This window comes from Pelophylax lessonae (genome assembly GCF_965119305.1).
Source record: "Pelophylax lessonae genome assembly, chromosome: 2".
In the NCBI taxonomy this organism is placed as follows: domain Eukaryota; kingdom Metazoa; phylum Chordata; class Amphibia; order Anura; family Ranidae; genus Pelophylax; species Pelophylax lessonae.
In genome coordinates, this window is record NC_138769.1 from 194375037 (window position 1) to 194396283 (window position 21247).

The 21247-nt window shown below is 39.8% G+C and overlaps 1 protein-coding gene across 2 annotated transcripts in view; it reads left to right on the forward strand.

Annotated features, from left to right (window-relative positions):
* The window catches only part of STS (steroid sulfatase), a 396147-nt gene that overhangs the window by 158193 nt on the left and 216707 nt on the right, over positions 1-21247 (forward strand). For both annotated transcript variants that reach the window (XM_082247742.1, XM_082247743.1), the window contains one exon: positions 11637-11759. In XM_082247742.1, the coding sequence (XP_082103868.1) occupies positions 11637-11759 (123 nt within the window). The remainder of the gene's footprint in view (positions 1-11636; positions 11760-21247) is intronic.

Here is a 21247-nt window from a genome sequence, read left to right on the forward strand (position 1 = left end):
AGAGGACACTATGGAAGGCAGAAAAGTATTCAGCAAGCAAGCAGGGTGAGTCAAGGCCACATCCATGAGCAGGGATGAAATGGTGGAGCTGGTCTACCTGCTAGAAAAATATTACTATAATGGAAAGCTGAAGAACTATATAAAACCCAATGCAAGGAAAGACAAGATTATGCAGCAAGTTCTTCAAGTACTGCAAAATAAATTTGGGGTGGAAAGATCCAAAGACCAAGTGAGAAAGAGATGGTCTGATCTCAAACATAGAGCACATGAACAGTTTGGCCGCATTCAGCAGATCATCAAGAAAAGTAAGTTTTGTGGCTTATAAATCATTACTGATATAAACTTTTTTTCTGTTTGGTAGAACTGTGCATCTGTTGTATGCATATCATTTTCATTTTCTTGTTTTTAGGAAAACTGAAGAAGCAGCTTGCCAAGAGAAGATCATGTAAGAAAAGATGTCCAGATTGCACATCTGCAAAAAGTGAGGAGTGCCCAATCGATAAAATAGCAAAAGTGGCATCAGTTACCTTTCTCAGCAATATAGTTAGGTGCACATAATTTTTGGCTAATCCAATCCACAATGCAAATGAATGTATGTATGTATGTATGTATATATATATATATATATATATATATATATATATATATATATATATATAAAAATATTAAATAATGCTCAAATTTGTATATTTGTCTTTTGTTTTTTTCACAATTCCATCTACACCCAGTATGATCCAATATAACATGTAATTATTTGGCTAAAATAAGTTTTCCATTATTCTACACAGGCTTACCAAACTGTCTTCATAGCAGTTTGAAAACACTACTTGATTACTTCTGCCTACATCCAGGACAGACTCTAGGTCATAACACAGAGGGGAGTTAACCAGCTGAGGGTAGATGATGCAGTGTGTGTGCTAATTCCTTCCTGTGTCATGACCTAAAGTCTGTCCAGGAAATAATAATCAAGCAGTGTTTTTAAACTGCTATGAAGAGAGTGAGGTAGGCCTGTAGAATTAAAAGAAAATTGTTTAATTTCTTGCAAAATAAGTACATTAATGCTCTATTGGTACATTGTCGAGCTGGAATTTCTAAAAAAGTGTGATAAATCATTGTGGTACAGAATGTGGCTTTAAAGACATTCAGATTTTGTCAATACATTATCAATGGGGCATGTTGGTATTGCAAACATTTAAGGTGGAATAAAGAAAAATGTTCCTGTAATGTTTTTATGCACTTTGATGTTTACAAATGTTTGGACCAAAAAAATACCTTTGCCAAAATACTGAAAATTATGTGAAATTTATAATTGAAATCGTTCTGATTACAATTTTGTTTATACATGTGGCAATAAAGTCTATTTTTCATTTTTTTTGAAGTAATGGTTCAGTCTCTTTATTATAACATAAGAAATGTATTTTATTAATTGTCAATAATTTTCCAAACTCTAGGCTATTTGGAGATGCAAGCATATGTGGTATGAGACAGGAACATCAAAGTATATATATTCTACTTTTTTTTTACATTACCAACATAAGAAATTTGTGATAACCCAAAACATGCAATATTCTAAACAAATCCATAAAATTTGCAACAATGATTTACAACAACATCATGCATTAAACTGATGGTAATTATAATAATGATGAGATAGAAGCATGAATAATTTTGTGCTGACCCAAGTTTACACATCATTTTGCCAATTCACTGCACCTACCCTGTTGAAATAGTTAATGTATTTGAGACTATTTTGTCTGGCGCTTTGGGTGGATAGTCAAGGATGGCCAATGAGTGTCATCAACTCAAAGGATTCATGGTCCTGAGCACAAGAAGTGTTCCCTGTTTTGGCTGGAGCAAATTGATTAGCAGAAATGTATTTGTCTGTAGTTCTTCTTAGTAAATTGTTTAGAATGCAGCAGCACAGAACCAGATTATTCACTTTATATAATGCCGGGTTGATAGTGGTGAGAAAGATTCTGAACCGATTTGCCATGATCCCAAAAGTGTTCTCCACCACACGCCTAGCCCAAGAGAGTTGATAGTTGTATATCCATTGCTCCTTTGTTCGATTGTGCATAGGGAATGGCTTCAGCACATTTTCTGAGAGCGCAAAGGCTTCATCTGCTACGAAAACAAAGTTGAGATTTTCAACGTTCTCCTCACAGTTGGGCAGGCTTAGGATTCCATTCACCAACATTCTATAAAATTTGGTCTGATTGATTACACCACCATCTGATTTACGCCCGTTCTTCCCAATATCCAGATAAATATATTTATAGTTGGCATTTACAACAGTCATCAAGATTATACTGAAGAAGCCTTTGTAGTTATAAAAATAGGAGCCTGATTTTGGGGGAGGGTTTATTCTTACATGTTTTCCGTCTACAGCTCCTCCGCAATTAGGAAAATTCTACTGTTCATTAAATTTGCGGGAAATTTCCTTCCACTCCTCAGAATTTTTACGAAACTAATAATAGAATAAAAGAAGAAAAATGTATGAAATATTAATATAAACGTGTTTAGGTTTTTGTATGTGAACAGGTTACTTCAACGCTTATCAATTCTGGTTAAAATAAATGCACTGTAACTTTATGTAGTTATCCCGTAGGACTTCGATAATGGCACTACAGGTTTCAGGTTTAATAACTCCAAGGGCTTGCGGGGACATGCTAGTGGTGAACTTTAGATTTTGTAGGCTTCTGCCTGTGGCCAGGTAACGTAACATAGCTATTAATCTCTGTTCCGCAGTGATTGCTCTCCGCAGAATGGTGTTTTTCTTGGTGATGTATGGCTGCACTGCATTCAGGAGTATATTAAAACAATCGTCTGTCATTCTCAAAAAATTCCTGAAGTCGTCAGGATTGTTTTCTTGCAATTCCCTCAACAGTGTCACATGTGAGAACTGGTTACGGTTCAGAAGCCATTTCTTGCACCAGGTTCTTCTCGTTTGCAGCTGCCTTTAGATGGAATAATGGACGAATAATCCACAGCGCAATGACACGAAATATCCGAAGATGGAGAACGCATGACACACCAGCAACAACATGGAGCACAAAGGTGTGGCCACAGGGTCACACGTGCATTACATCACATCGTAATCTATGATAAAATGTCTGGATGTAAAAACCCCAAAAAATAAAATTGCACAAGAAATTTCGTACAACAATATGAATGGTCAAATAAAATAAAAGCGGTTATGACCGCTTAGCAACAGCTAGAAAAGCCGGCCGATATTTCGTCGGATTTTCGTTTAGTGTGTATGGGGCTTTAAGCCTTGTGGAATTTTCTCCAGTGTCAGATACTCTGTAAGGGTGCTGACATCCCAGTAGGATTTGATCTCTTTCACCAGACGTTCCAGTCTCCAAAAGACAATTTCATGGTGACATTTCCATCATTCAAAGTCTGCAATATATGGCTGCATTTACCCGATCTAAGAGGATTGTCTGATGGTGCTGTTAAAGTTCTGCTATAGTTGCCCTCAACAGATGTGGACGTCTGAGCTGTGTCATCCATGTTAGGTGATCTGTGCAGTGGAAATGAAAACACAATTTCGTGGAAAAAAATCATTCTACCAATGTAGCGAAACACTTTAATGAATGTCAGTTCTGCATATATAGGGTGTCCAGAAAGATGTGGTGTCTAAAAGATGAGGCGATAAGTGTTCTGGATCTTTTTTCTGAATATCAGAAAACAAGCAGGTTTCAATTTCGAATAGGACATTTCTTATTACTATGAATAGGAATGTAATTAGTTATAGATTTGGGCTTTTTTTGCATTTAGTTTTCATCCAATGTGTTCTTTTGATTTTTTTCTGACATGTTTGACATTTTTTCTGTCACTTTTTTTGACATCCTTTACATTCTTTTTTTTTTGTATTATTGATGATGCTACCCAGTTATAATATTCTTCCACATTTATGATAGCATTTTTGTCATGTATATTTGTATAATGTTTGGATATTTAGGTAACATTTTTCTTTTTTGGGGGCAGATGTCCTATATATGTTTTAGATGTGTAAACATGTCATTATTTGTGTTTTTAAAATATGTTTTTTTGTTTTTTATATGGTTACATTTCATTATGGTTGTGGCTCTGTGAGACATGATAGCTTGGGTTATTGCTTGCACTTGTGTCTCATTTTCTACACATAGGAGGTAGTAATTTACAGGTTGGTTAGACCATATACAGTATATATACCTGTATGGGGATATACTATTTGAGCTATGATTAAGTGCCTAGGATGGTGTGAAACATGTTAGTGGTTGCTGTATCCCTCATCTGTACATTGTGGATTGTTGTGAATTATGTATCAACAAGGGGAATTTATGTAAGTGCGGCCAACCAGATTTTTCTTCGCACCTAGATCAGTAAGATAGTTGAGCAACTAGTAAAGGTCAGCAGTGGCAGCCTACATATTTTTTTAGGACTGGTTTTAATTTAAACCATAAAACCCAATGAATTCTCATGACTGAAACACTTTCAAAAGAAGTATAATATTTATATACTAGCAATATTTAAGCAAAAAGCCTTTGCAATCCTACTTTCAACACAAAAGTCAGCTTGCCCATTGTCCCCTGAGGATGTGCTAGACAGAAGGATCTGCTAGGGCAGTAGTGGATGATCTTTAATTTGTGTTTCTACATTTGCAGCATAATTTGAGAAAATTGAGAACCCTCTTCTTTACAGCTGTTGTGTTCCTATTCATTCAGTATACCTAAAAAAATATATATATTTCTTACGTTTCTAGTGGTTTCTTTGGAACAGGATTATACAAAGGACTCTTTAAGCAGTTTGTGTTGTTCAGAAAAACTTGGGGACAGATAACTATGAACACTTTAGGGACATATTGGTATATAAGTCTTGTACAACCCAAGCCTAGACATCTTTAAAGGAATATTCATTTTTTTTTGTTAAAAAAAAAAAAAGTTATACTTACCTGCTCTGTACAATCCTCCCCTTCTCAGGTCCCCAACCGGCGCTCCTGGCTCCTCTCCCCTGCCGAGTGCCCCCATAGGAAGTCCCGAGTGCCCTCATAGCAAGGCTTGCTCCAAGCCCTGCTGTGTGTGTCCACAAGACATGCAGAGTGGGGCTCGGACCCACACCCCCCGCTCATTTGTTATTGACTCAGACTGACAGCAGCGGGAGTCAACGAGGAGCGAGATAGCCTAGCTTTTGCGCACATCACTGGATCAAGATCGGGCTCAGGTATGTATTTAAGGGGGGCTGAGGGGGAAGCTGTTTTTTTTACCCTACTACATAGAATGCAGTAGGGTAAAAACCCTTCTACCTTTACAACCACTTTAAACCTTTGTTAGGGCAGACAGTGTGCGTATTATGTTTTGCAACTGATAATGAAAATCAGTACAGATAGGGTTAATTATGATAAACATATCTCCCCAGTCAACTCTTTTATGTTACCACAATATATAGAAAGGGAAATTCAGGACTTTGGACTTTAGAGCAAAATAAAAAATAATTTTTTTCTGTGCTATGTGAAAGGGAACATGTATAATATACCATACGTGTTATACTAATATGACTGCAAAAGTCATACTTTAGGCCTCATGCACACTGGACATTTTGCTATCTCTCCCAGACGCCTTTCCTCCTGACAGCAGTGTTTTGGCAGAAAAAACACTTGATGCTTGTAAAAGTGAGTAATGTGTTTAAGTGCTTCAAGCGCACGGGCAATAATTTGATTTAATTTATTCTGCCCATTGAAATTAATTAATGCAAAAGTGCTAAGCTCACCTAGCCTTAGCGCAGGTTTAGACACATTTACACACGTTTACAGGCATCAAGCGTTTTTTTTGCTAAAGTGTTGCTGCTCTGGGATGCGCTGGCAGTATTTTTTTTTTCTGCGTCTAAACTCCACAAAACACTTGTGGACAATTAGGCTAATAGGCATACATTTTGATGCAGAAAATAAAAAGTCAGATGCCCTTAGGACCAGCGTTAAAAACATCCAGTGTGCATGAGGTCTTAAAGACCATCTTCAGGTAAAAATAATGTGTGTGTGTGTGTACATATATACATATACAGTGGTGATCGAAAGTTTGGGCACCCCAGGTAAAAATTTGTATTAATGTGCATAAAGAAGCCAAGGAAAGATGGAAAAATCTCCAAAAGGCATCAAATTACAGATTAGACATTCTTATAATATGTCAACAAAAGTTAGATTTTTTTTCCATCATTGACACTTTCAAGATTACAGAAAACCAAAAAATGGTGTCTGCAAAAGTTTGGGCACCCTGCAGAATTTATAGCATGCACTGCCCCCTTTGCAAGGCTGAGACCTGCCAGTGTCATGGATTGTTCTCAATCATCGTCTGGGAAGACCAGGTGATGTTAATCTCAAAGGTTTTAAATGCCCAGACTCATCTGACCTTGCCCCAACAATCAGCACCATGGGATCTTCTAAGCAGTTGTCTAGAAAACTGAAACTGAAAATAGTTGACGCTCACAAAGCTGGAGAAGGCTATAAGAAGATAGCAAAGCGTTTTCAGATGTCAATATCCTCTGTTCGGAATGTAATTAAGAAATGGCAGTCATCAGGAAAAGTGGAAGTTAGAGCAAGATCTGGAAGACCAAGAAAAATATCAGACAGAACAGCTCGCAGGATTGTGAGAAAAACAAATCAAAACCCACGTTTGACTGCACAATCCCTCCAGAAAGATCTGGCAGACACTGGAGTTGTGGTACACTATTCCACTATAAAGAGATGCTTGTACAAATATGGTCTTCATGGAAGAGTCATCAGAAGAAAACCTCTTCTACATCATCAACACAAAAATCAGCATTTGAACTTTTGTAAATGAACATATAGACAAGCCTAAAGCATTTTGGAAACAAGTTCTGTGGACCGATGAGGTTAAAATTTAACTTTTTGGCCGGAATGAGCAAAGGTACGTTTGGAGAAGAAGGGGCACAGAATTTAATGAAAAGAACCTCTGTCCAACTGTTAAGCATGGGGGTGGATCAATCATGCTTTGGGGTTGTATTGCAGCCAGTGGCACAGGTAACATCTCACGAGTAGAAGGAAATATGGATTCAATAAAATTTCAGCAAATTTTGGATGGTAACTTGATGCCATCTGTGAAAAAGCTGAAGTTAAAGAGAGGATGGCTTCTACAAATGGATAGTGATCCTAGACACACCTCAAAACCATGGGGGATTACATCAAGAGGCGTAAACTGAAGGTTTTGCCATGGCCTTCACAATCTCCTGACCTCAACATAATTGAAAATCTATGGATAGACCTTAAAAGAGCAGTGCGTGACAGACAGCCCAGAAATCTCAAAGAACTGGAAGACTTTTGAAAGGAAGAATGGGCAAAGATACCTCAAACAAGAATTGAAAGACTCTTGGCTGGCTACAAAAAGCATTTACAAGCTGTGATACTTGCCAAAGGGGGCAGTACAAGATATTAACTCTGCGGGGTGCCAAAACGTTTGAAGATGCCATTTTTTTTGTTTTCTGTTATTTTGAAAGTGTAAACGATGGAAATAAAATCTAACTTTTGTTGACATATTATAAGAATGTCTAATCTGTAATTTGATGCTGCCTTTTGGAGATTTTTCCATCTTTCCTTAACTTCTTTATGCACATTAATACAAATTTTTACCTGGGGTGCCCAAACTTTCGATCACCACTGTACTGTGTGTGTGTGTGTATATACTGTATATATATATATATATATATATATATATATATATATATATATATATATATATACATACAGTATCTGACAAAAGTGAGTACATCCCTCACATTTTTGTAAACATTTTACTATATCTTTTCATGTGACAACACTGAAGAAATGACTCTTCCCTACAATGTAAAGTAGTGAGTGTACAGCTTGTATAGCAGTGTACATTTTCTGTCCCCCCAAAATAACTCAACATACAGCCATTAATGTCTAAACTGCTGGCCTAAAGTGTCAATATTTTGTGTGGCCTCCATTTTTTTCCAGCCCAACCTTAACCCCCATGGGCATGAAGTTCACCAGAGCTTCACAGGTTGCCTTTGGAGTCCTCTTTCACTCCTCCATGATGACATAATGGAGCTGGTGGATGTTGGAGACATTGCTCTCCTCCACCTTCTGTTTGCGGATGCCCCACAGATGCTAAATAGTGTATAGGTCTAGAGACATGCTTGTAGAGAACAAACAAGGAGCCGCACTTCTGGTTGGAGTTATAGAGTATAAAATCCAGGTTTATTAAGTCCAAAGGATAAAAGCATATCAAAACATAACCACGACAGCCAGAGACATAAAGAAAAGAGCAAGGCGGTTAACGCGTTTCACGGAAACGTCCGCTTAGTCGTAACCATGAGACATGCTTGGCCAGTCCATTACCTTTACCCTCAGCTTCTTTAACAGGGCAGGGCAGTGGTCATCTTGGAGATGTGTTTGGGGTCGTTATCATGTTGGAATATTGCCCTGTGGCCCAGTCTCCAAAGGGAGGGGATCATGCTCTGTTTCAGTATGTCACAGTACATGTTGGCATTCATGGTTCCCTCAATGAACTGTAGCTCCCCAGTACTGGCAGCACTCATGCAGCCCCAGACCATGACACTCCTACCACCATGCTTGACTGTAGGCAAGACCCACTTGTCTTTGTACTCCTCACCTGGTTGCCACCACACACGCTTGACACCATCTGAACCAAAAAAGTTTATCTTGGTCTCATCAAACCACAGGACATGGTTCCAGTAATCCATGTCCTTAGTCTGCTTGTCTTCAACAAATTGTTTGGAGGCTTTCTAGTGCATCATCTTTAGAAGAGGCTTCCTTCTGGGATCACAACCATGCAGACCAAAATGATGCATTGTGTGGTGTATGGTCTGAGCACTAGCAGGCTGACCCCCCCCACCCCTTCAACCTCTGCTGCAATGCTGGCAGCACTCATACGTCTATTTCCCAAAGACAACCTCTGGATATGATGCTGAACATGTGCGCTCAACTTCTTTGGTCGACCATGGCAAGGCCTGTTCTGAGTGGAACCTGGCTTGTTAAACCGCTGTATGGTCTTGGCCACCATGCTGCAGCTCAGTCTCAGGGTCTTGGCAATCTTCTTATAGCCTAAGCCATGTTTATGTAGAGGAACAATTCTTTTTTTTTTTCAGATCCTTGGAGAGTTATTTGCCATGAGGTGCCATGCTGAACTTCCAGTGACCAGTATGAGAGAGTGAGAACGCTAACACCAAATTTAACACACCTGCTCCCCATTCACACCTGAGACCTTGTAACACTAACGATAATGAGTCAATGACACTGGGGAAGGAAAAAGGCTAATTGGGCCCGATTTGGACATTTTAACTTAGGTGTGTACTCATTTTTTGCCAGCAGTTTAGACATTAATGGCTGTGTGTTGAGTTATTTTGAGGGGACAGCAAATTTACACTGTTATACAAGCTGTATGCTCACTACTTTACATTGTAGCAAAGTGTCATTTCTTCAGTGTTGTCACATGAAAAGATATAATAAAATATTTACAAAAATGTGAGGGGTGTACTCACTTTTGTGAGATACTGTATATATATATATATATATTGTAAGCTGGGGAACAGGTAGCAGGTACAAAGCTCCCTGGGATAAGCAGTCTCTCAGGCACAGATACCAAATCCAAGAAGGTAGTGACAAAGCAGTGTGGTGTTTATTTGTGATTTTTCAAGTCTATATACAGGTGCTGTATAGTGTCCCAGAAAAAAAAAACAGAAACAAAAATAGCAAAACAAAAACCAAGCCGTGATTTGGCACTAACTATACAAAATATACAGGTCCTAACTAACAGGCTAAGCAAGTCTACAGCTTTTCAGCTTCCACATATACTGCTTGTTAGCTTTTGCCAACTTCTTGCTCTCTCAGACAGGAGTTGTCTGATTCCCAGGCTGAGAGCACTGGCTGTCTGTCTCAGCTGAGCCAGGGGGAGAGGACCAAGATCCAAACTGGATCGTGGATCAGAGATCCCTGAATGTGAATGAGAGGAGCCTGGGAGATGTATAAACCCCGAACAGGACTTTTCCAGGCTCTCTCTGGGATGCTCTGCTACTATATATATATATATATATATATATATATATATATATATATATATATATATATATATATATATATATACTGTGTGTATGTATATATATATATATATATATATATATATATATATATATATATATATATATATATATATATATATATATATTGTAGGGGATCAGACTCATGGCAGGGACACGCTCACAGTTTCTTTAGAAAATGTCAGGTTTAATCCACACTCAAAGTTCATAACAAAAGAAACTGGCTCCTGGCCAAACAAACAAAAATAAACTTTCGCTCAGCTGAGCCTTACTGTGTTTGTAGTCCTTTTAAAGTACTTGTTCAAAGGTAAGTGTCCTTTCTGGAACAAACAATAATATCCCAGTTTTCAGAGACAAGCAGCCATGCTCCCATTCGCTTCCTGTAATGGAGACATCCACACTCTCTCTGAGATCCAGGTCCAGCTGTCTTAATCAAGGCCTAGCCGGAGACCAACAAACTGTGGTCCACGGAATTGGGAATCTGTCCCACCCAGAGCACTATCAGATTCCCAGTAAAACCAGCCCCAGATCAGACTTTACTAATAAAGGGTAAAGAACTAGCCCTCTTTACCATGACGTCTTTGCTGATTTTACCTTAGATTGAAAAATCTGAATCCGTGGAGGAACATAGATCCCATCAACCACTTCCCCAGCCATTTGAAGCTGTTTTACCAGCACCCTGCTACATAATATACTGTGTATATATATATATATATATATATATTTAATTACAAATTATATATCAACGTTTTTAAAACCAATACAGTGCATTGATGAGATTACTTACACCAAATGTATCTTTTTAACATTTATATTGAAAAACACATTGAAAAGATTATTCATTCTCTTTCATTCTGCTAGGAGAGCCAGTGAATGAGAAATAGGAATTATTGTTTGAAAGGCTGTAATAATGATCCTGAAGATAATTGAGTGGAGGAAAAAAAGCTCAATCAGTCCTGGAAAAGAACTATTATTTACAGATATAGTGGAAATTTACTGAAGCACTTCCTCATATTGCTCAGTAACTAGATATATGAGTACTGCTATTAAAGAACAATTTATGTTCGCCACACTGGATCTTATTTGTAAAAAACTAGATAACAGAGTCTCAGCCAGTCATATTTGATGAGCACAAGCTAGAAAATGAACATCTTATTGGTTGGTATGGACAACAATTCTGTATTTTGAATCAGCACCACCAAAAAATAATGTGATGTGTAAGGTATATTAGAACTTACTGTGCACCCCTATTCCAAAGAAATGATAATAATGAATATTAAGAACTGTAAATGAGTAGACAGTTAGTTGTTGTTATTTTATTATTATTTCCCCATTCTTTAATACACAGAAACATGAAATTAATTCCAGTTTTAGCTTTTCCTTTATGCAACTAGGACAATGTGGAGAATTCAGAAGAAGAAAAACTTTCCTGTAGGTCATACAATTCTTTTTCTATGCATCAGAAAATAGTTGGTAAAGCAGGTAGCAAAATGCAGCACCAAAAATACTTCCATTATGAAATTGCAAAATTGTATTTAATGTTTTATTATGTTCACACTTAGGTATGGCTGCTGAGGCAAGGATTGGCACTTTTGTATTTGCGGCAAGCTCTGGTGGCCTACCGCAGAATGAAATAACATTTGCTGAAATTCTAAAAACAGAAGGCTATTCTACTGCAATTATTGGTAAGTTTTCTTCCTAGTGCACTTGCTTGAAAGCTGCATTAACTAATTTACCATCCATTGATAATAAAACTTGAACAAAATGTGCTACAAAATCTCATATTTAGTACTGTACCTACTTTACAATATATAGTATACAAATATTATATTTATATTTATATTATATATACATTTTTTGAGGCAATGGGGACTTTTTTGTACCACCATAGACATGACAACTAAATCTGATAATTTAAAATAATTGTATTTTATTACAAAAGCTATAAAAAAAACATGAACATATTATCATGAACATATTAGACACAATTAAACTATATTAATAGAGGAAGAATGACTCCTTCAGAACTGGATGTCTTACTCAATGATGTTACAAAAAAAACACATAAACATGGGGGATTTGTAATAGATGTTATCCAGTGTTCCTCAACATGTTTGGCGGCTAGAATACAGAATATATACATAAATAAGGATACGCAAATGCATATAGATAAATACGGATGCATTTTTTACACATATATGCACACCTATTGGAAAAGTATAAAGGTGATGGATTCAACATGTAAGGGTATATCTCTTTGCGCTATATAGAAAACCCACAAGGCTAGTAAGGATAGGGGGGCAGTACTCATTCTGCAATTCACCTGACCCAATCATGTGGAGAGCCCCGAAAGGCAGTCTCCCCCACGAGTTTGTAAAAAGGTGATGGGCTCTGTTTTAACAAGGGTAACGATGCATTATAACATGAAATAAACTATACAATAAACTATAGAATAACCAACACACATAGTATTGTGAGTACGTATCAAATAGCTTTAAGACTTTAGAATATCATAGACTGGCGGTGCATATAAACAGGATGGAGATTATACAAAGGGTCCCCCAGTTCAAATGGCCAATAAAATCCACCTCCCAAGCTCAAGAAGTGGACATTAATGCTCACCTATATAATTAATTCAAAACTGTACAGGGTAGTGACTCCAGAGTTGTATACATTGTCCACTGTAACTTCAATCCTAGATACAGAGTTTCCTCAAACGCTGCAATCAGCGGAGGTAAGTCCACCATATAGGTACAGAATCCATTGGTTGCCAGCCGTTCAATCCAGAGTGTTTCACATTGTAAAATGCAAAATACATTTAACCCAGCCCCCCCCCCTCACCTCTTGGATCTGGTGGGACTACCTCCAATACAGATCTGTGCTTGAGACCAATATGCTTAGTAATCGGGGTGAAATCTTTGCAATTCCCAAGTAATAGACATTGTCTCCAATGCCTTGTCCTAACTGTCTGATTGTTTTACCAACATAAAGGGCCTTGCAACGGCATGACATGAGGTATGTGACACCCTGCGTCTCACAGTCTTCAAACTTTCGGATCTTTGCCACTGTCCATTTGGTAAATGAATGCCCTCAGTTACCCATGGGCATTGCTGACACCCAACACATTGATAGGTACCTCTGAGTAGTGGGGCCTAGTTCTTGGGACCAGAATAATGACTGGAAGGGAGTTGGTCACGTAGCAATTTGGCCTGTCTAATTACCAGCTCAGGAGTGGGCCGTATATACTTACAAAGTGTGTGATCTTTAGTCAGGAGACATAATTGATTGCAATGTCTGATTATATGCAGAATATTGTGTATTAAATGTCACTGTTCCCGTATTAGTTTTGGAGGTATTTCTATATACCAGATCCAATCTAGACAGTTCCTCTGCCGCCCACCAGGTGGCGTTGCTTGGTGCTGTGTGACTGTTCCCTGCATTGCCTATGATGGCTAATAGAATGGACAGCGTCCGTTCTCCATGGCAACCTTCTATGTGGCGGTTAGGAGCTAGGCCTGGTGACGTCATCCGCCGGACACAGTTGTGCAGCTTCGGCGGGGTGTCCCAGGCAGGAGCTGGATATATAAGCGGGTGGGTGGACTATTTTGTGGATTACCGGTGATGTGGTGTCTTCTGGCTATAATAGTGAGAAGTAACTTGTGGGCTATATTATGTGGGAGGATCTCAGGCCGGTTATTGCCATGATTCATTTATACTTCCTTTCCCTGTTCCAATACCTGTCTTCCCTAGGAGCTTTAAAAAATGGATTCTCTCCCCACCCTTGAGTTTATCAGAAAATAGATTATGTACCCATGTGGTGGATTTGCAGTATTTGAGGAACCTCTGTGTACCTAGGATTGAAGTTACAGTGAACAATATACTGTATACAACTCTGAAGTCACTACCCTGTATAGTTTGATTTAATCCTATAGGTGAGCATTAGTGTCTGCTTCTGGAGCTTGGAGTACATAGGTACCTTTATAAATATATTTATATAATTTCTCCTGTATTTACACAGGTTGATTTTATTGGCCATTTGAGAGCCAGTTTATGATATTCCAAAGCCTTAAAATGATTTGGTACGCAAGTGGTTATGCTATAGTTTATTTGATGTTATAACACATTGTTACCTTTGAAGAAACAGAGCTCTTCACCTTGTCCTGTATCCGGCTCCCAAACTCGATGGGGAGACTGCCTTTCGGTGCTCTCCATGTGATTAGGTCGGGGTGAATTGCAGGGGGAGTACTGCACCCCAATGCTTGTGGGATTTCTGTATAGAGCATAGAGATAAACCCTTACATGTTGAATTAATCACCTTTATACTTTTCCAATAGGTGTGCATATATGTGTATAAATGCATGCATATTTATCCTTATGTATATGCATTTGTGTATCCGTATATATTCTGTGTTCTTTCTGTATATTATTATTCATGCTTTAATATTTGCAGATTATCACTCCATTTTAAACTGAGGAAGAGGTAACCCCCGCAAAACATGTTGAGAAACACTGGATAACATCTATTACAGCTCCCCACTTTAATGGGGTTTTTTTGTAACATCGTTGGGTAAGACATCCAGTTTTGTCATTCTTCCTCTATTAGCTTCTCCTTTAATATAGTTTTCTTGTGTCTCAAAAATCTACAATATTTGTATACAATGATAAAACTTTAGCCAAGGGTATTTCTTGACACTTATGGCTTTGGAATTAAAATGTATCTTCAGGCATGTTTTCTTAGGTTTGGATAGAATGAGTAGGGGGTAGAACCTCAGCCAGATTTATTGTTTACTGTTGCATGGGAACCCATTGGGAAGAATTTCCCTCAACATTGTCACCTGTGTAAAAAATTAAGGCAGATATCCCGATGGGACATAAACAGCAATATAAAAAATATATATATATTTTTTTTTGCTAGGTTAGGGAAAGGCTAAGACAACTAAACTTGTACCCAGAACGGTAATAGTAGGGAACGTATCCAACAGGAATGCTAGTTCTGGAGACCCTGTTGCAAACCATGGATTCTCTTACATTCAAGGGATGTTCTCTCACTTCTGTTTTTGGCTATGGGACAAAGAGCGAAGAGAGTTCCCCCCATTGGGACAAAGACGGTAAAAAATCTTAAAAGGGTTATAACCCTCCCTTATTCTATTCAAAAAATTACAAAAGTTTTGCCTTATGCTCTATTCTAACATTGAGCGCCTTTACATACAATATGTGTGGGTTAACACATGCAGCAATATTTCCAGGCCTTGGGCCTGAGGTGGGTCTGCCATCAGTACCGGTAATTCTCCCAACACATTTAAGTTGTGAACCCAGGTGTGAGAACTGAGACAATGACCATTCCAGCATCTTTGGTTTGTTTGGTTTATTGTATATTGGGGATGGGAGAAGGGAATGAGTGGGATACTCCTCTGGATCTTCTAGGCTTAACTAGGACTTTGTACAAAAATGCTCACTAGCGCTGTCTTGGTGCCAACTGGATGCCGACCAGCGCTTTCTGATGCTTGCAAATACTGTTTGGCTGAATTAATGCTGAAACCTCGACTTTAACTTGTTTGTTAGCTAAGAACTCAGAAGCTCCAGGACTGTAGAACTCTTAACTCCTGATACTCGATTTAGCTTGAAAGTCACTGAACTACTCCCTCCAACCCTTCATTGGCTGAGGTAGCTCCTTGTCACTACTTGTGCTGCTGCACCTCTTAACTCTGTACACTACACACTGTACACTGACTCTCCAGGGCCCAACCATGGGTACCCCCTTTACACTTCAGGGTCCTCTGACTAGGCACCCCCTTTACACTAGCTGACTCCTGGGTCCCTAGAACCTTCTCCAGAGTGGTCCCCTCTGACACTAGGCAGACCTCCAGGGGCAGTCCACAGTACTCACGACCTTTGTAGGCTTTCCAGGGACTGGTCCCCTCTCTCTCTTCGCTGGTTCTTGGCACACCAGATCCCCTCTGCAGCTCAGCTCCGCACTCTTTGGGTTCCCAGGCCACCACCCGAGACACCCGCTTCCTCTGACAGGAGGAGAGACAGCCGTACTCTCCCTCCTGGGACTCTGCTTCCCATCAAAGACGCTGCGTCATGCGTTCCCTCAGAACTTATACCCACTCCCAGAATCCTCTGCGGCAGAATCTGTCTTCTGGGGTAGATACAGGCCTGAGTGTGTCTCTGATTGGGTTTCCTCTACTACCAAATGGGAACCCTCCCATGGAGCCAGTGGGGAGACTCCCCTCTCAGCAGACACACCTGGGAGACATGACAGCCAGCTGAAATCATGGCCCTGCTGTTAGGCAGCCAAGGCCCACTATACTTTTACCTAGCACCTACCTGTAGGGTGCTATACACACATTAATACATTGTGAATGCATTTAGAAGTTTGTTTTCATCAAACTTCTGGTATTATCTTTTTTTTCTGTAGATAAGAAGGATACTGTATATTTATTTGCATTTTTTTCATGAAGCTTTCCACTAGTGCTGATGAGCAAAGTCATTTCAGTAAAACTACCGATTTTGCCATTGATTTATACATTTTCCCTTGGGGGTTACAATGTTTGACAGTAATAATTGCTTTAAACAGTGGCGGCTGGTGTATTGAGGGCGCCGCCCCCCCCCCCCATCCATGCATCCAGCCCCCTAATCTGCATGCAGCTTAATGGGTTTTTATTTTTTAAATCACCTGATTAGAGCCAGGGGCTCTATAAGGGTGATGCAAAGGTTGGTCCCGGGGCACAGAGCAGTGCGCCCAGAGCCCACCCATTGTGTGACAATAGCGAATGAAAATTCGCTATTGTCACACCGATCCTCCACCTGGCCAATCAGGAAGCCGGTCTAATACTGGCTTCCTGATTAGCCGCATGGCAAACCCCATGTCATTGGCCGAGGAGGAGGCGGGAGCGGGAGGACCAGAGAAGACGCGCCGCCGGAGTTAGGAGAAGCCAACCACCGGGAGTCCGGGACTGAAGAGAATAGAAGCCGTCGCCGCCGGAGTGAGAAGAAGCCGCCCGCCAGGAGTCCGGGACTGAAGAGAATAGAGGCCGTCGCCGCCGGAGTGATAAGAAGCCGCCCGCCAGGAGTCCGGGACTGAAGAGAATAGAAGACGTCGCCGCCGGCGTGAGAAGAAGCCGCCCGCCGGGAGTCCGGGACTGAAGAGAAGAGAAGCCGTCGCCGCCGGGCTGCTCCAGGTAAGTGCACTGGTCTCGGAGGGGGGGCACGCACGCTGAACTCTGCATTTTGGGGGCACGGCACAATGTTCATTGCATTGAAGGGGGCACGCACGCTGAACTCTGCATTGTGGGGGCACAGCACAATGTCCATTGCATTGAAGGGGGCACACACGCTGAACTCCGCATTGTGGGGGCACAGCACAATGTTCATTGCATTTAAAGGGGGCACACATGCTGAATTCTGCATTGTGGGGGCACAGCACAATGTTCATTGCATTGAAGGGGGCACGCACGCTGAACTCTGCATTGTGGGGGCACAGCACAATGTTTATTGCATTGAAGGGGGCACGCACGCTGAACCCCCCCCCCAAAAATAAAATTTTGAGCACCAGCCGCCACTGGCTTTAAATATGGTCAAATAGAAGATTACTCACATTGTGTTATACCATACAGAATGGTGGCAGTATGGATGATATTTTCTTAAAAAATGTAGTGGTTTATAGTCTTGCACAGTCTTTTGGTCCAGTAAAAATAACTGCAACTTGCCTGACAAAGTTCTGATTGAACATCTGAATGCAAATTTCTGTCTATTGTGATTACCCATCCTTTACGCTCTGCCAACAAGAAAGTCAGTAAAGCTACACCATAAAGGTACTTTGAGAATACATGAACATATTTTTCTCTGCAAGAATAATGGACACCAGGAGCAAACACAGTTAGAAGCAAAATGTTTCAAATGTTTTGAATGCCAAGCACAGGCTGATAACTAATTTCTGCTTTATTTGAGAGAAGCATTTGTTTGGAGGCAAAGCCACCATATTTATATGTTTCCGACTATCGTCAGTTTGTCATCTTGCTTCTTATACTTTAAAATGAAAACTGCTTCTTAGTCATGTATATTTTATTTTCTAGGTACTGAACTGACATAATAACAATTTTATATTTGGTAATTTGAAAATTTACTGATGAATATGTATGATACTGTTCAACATGGTTTGGAAGGTTGCTGTTGAATATGTATGATATTATTGAACGTGATGATGTATGATGTCTAGCTGTTGTGAACAGGATGATATTGAGCTGTTGTTGAGCTAGCTGCGAGAGCATGCTGGGAGATCCTATTGAATATCCATGTATATCATACCAGCCTATGCTATTGCCAGTGCAAATTTAAAGCAATCATTTCCATTCAGAAAAAAAAAGTAAAGATCATTAGCAGGAACCCTGAGGTGCCTACACATAAATTTTAATTCACTTAGCTGCACCCCAAAAACCCAGGGCACATAGGCAAACATTAACATTGTTTCCTAAAATTGAAGACTCAACACTCTAACTTCAAATGCCAATGCCTTCCCACTTTCAGTGCCTATGACTTCCAACTTTGAATGCCTATTTGCTACTGAATGTGTCTATTATTCTTAGGAAACAAAGTTAGGCGTGAGAGACAAGAGATATTGGGTCTTCTGGAACTTTAGCAAGCAGTCAGCATTTGATTTAATTGAACATCCCAGATTTCAAAGGTTCACTGGTTCTTGAAAAGTCATTTAAGGTAGCAAGCACCTATGATCACCTGCTGTTGAATCATGTTTCAATATTTATATTTTCTGCATGGAAATAGTATCTGTAAGGAATTAATTATGATTACATACAGTCACATATTTTCTGGGCAAGCATTGCTTATAATAAATTCCACTATTGCCATAGAGAACCCACTAGCCTTTTTTTTTTTGCATTCATTTGCTGAAGGCCACCTGAATAGCAGCGATAGCCTGACAATATACAGTATGTATGTTCATCCTCATTTACAGGACAAAGTAATTTACACATATAAATAATAAAAATACACTTTATTTTATATAGCACCTTTAACCACTTAAGCCCTGGAGGATTTGGCTGCTCAAAGACCAGGCCCTATTTTGCGACTTTGGCACTGCGTGAATTTAACGGATAATTGCGCTGTTGTGCGACACTGTATCAAAATGAAATTGACGTCCTTTTTTTCCCACAAACAGAGCTTTCTTTTGGTGGTATTTGATCACCCGTGCGATTTTTACTTTTTGCGCTATAAACAAAAAAAGAGTGTAAATTTTGAAAAAATAACAACATTTTTTTATTTGAAATCCCCCCCCCCCCCCCAAAATGTAAAAATCTAATTTTTTTAACATTTTAGGCCAATTTTTTTTCTGCTACATATGTTTGGTAAAAAAAATCGCAATAAGCGAATTTTGATTGGTTTGCACAAATGTTATTGTGTTTACTAACTAAGGGAAAGATTTTTGTAATTTTTATTGTTTTTTTTTTTAACGAGTAATGGCGGCGAACTGCGATTTTTTTTTTTTGCGGGACTGCGACATTGCGGCGGACAGATCGGACCCTTGACTGACATTTTTGGCACTTTTGGGGGCACCAGTGACATTACTACAGTAATCAGTGTTATACATATGCACGGTTACTGTAAAAATTACACTGGTAGGGAAGGGGTTAACTTAGTGATCAAGGGGTTAAGTGTGTCCCTAGGGGCATGCTTCTTACTGTAAAGGGGTGTGGCTAGTGATGTAACCACAGAGACATACGATCCTACATAGCAGGATCGTATGATCTCTGCAGTTAGATCAGAGCCTCCTAGAGGCTCACAGGCTAGCGATGTAGTACTACGTCACTTTGCCTGTACGGGGCTGACCGCCGCAGTAAATGTACTTGTGGCAGTCGGCAAGTGGTTAAAGGTAGCTTCTCAAAGCACTTTACAAGGAATACAAAGAATAAAAACAAAGATGCACATCAATTGAACAGGTCTAATTAATATACATAAGCAGTGCTATGACCATAGTTAAAATTAAGTCTGAATAAATATCCCTAAAAACATAGAATAAATAGAGATAAAAAAAAGGTATAGTCCAATAGTGGAAAAGTCCATCAAATGTAAAGCTCTTAGAGGGTCCCAGTGAGGAATGTATGGCCAGTATGGAACAGGAAGTTGACACTGTATCCCTTCACCTCACCACTTGTGAATCTCCCCGAAGGAAACACACTTACCAGATCCCACTATTACATGAACATGTAAAGAAAATTTTCAATCTCGTCTGGACCATCCAGAATATACAGAGTCCTGAAGCCCTGTTCACAGCTGTAACAATCTCTCAATCGCAGTGCATAGGAGGGGGCAAAGAAAAGCACATAGAGCAGTAACGCCAGATACAAATGCACTTCTTTATTGAATCACCCCCCCCCTCACCCGTTGCACTTACACCAAACAAATCAAATACAGCGTAGATAAAATTGTGTTGGCACTGCGGACGCCTACGGCCGCTTACCGGTCCTCCGTACGCTCGTCAGCGTTCCCGGAAGCTCACGGACCTTGCTGAAGCTGCCGTCCAGCGTCCCGTTGCCTGGGTGACCGCGCAAATCACTGTCTTAACGCGTTTCGTCAGAGGACTTTTACGGAAACGTTTACAGAATACTGCTGTAAGATTTGAAGGCTTACGTTTAAATGGTTGTTGTGGGTTTTGTCATAGAGCAAATTCTGTCTGTTAGGCCTAGGTCACTTTTGTCCACTAATGTTACTAAATACCCCAAGTTTATACATAAACTTTAAACTGAAATCTTCCTACCATTTTTGTATTATTATCTCGTTTGACTTTAAAGGATTGATTCACCTATAGGCTCATGTTACACCCATTTTTAGGGTGTAACATGCTCCTATTCCCTGGCCCCTTCTTGAGACAGTGGGTAGGGGGTCCTCTTCCCGCACTGGCTGTCACATTTTGAAAATGGCATGGCTGTGCGGTGCTCTGCCTGTACAGATCTTTCATTTATTTACAGCAATCTGTGAATGAACAAACTACAAGTCCCGTCTTGCACTGCGGCAGACAGACTTGAAGTTTTAATGAACCACAAATGTGCTAATCAGCATGCTAATAGTCTGTTCACACTGCCTACAGCTCTGTAACTAAAAGTCTGTACAGTTACTGTTATGGGCAACAGAGCTGCTGGCAGTGTGTGCAGGAGCC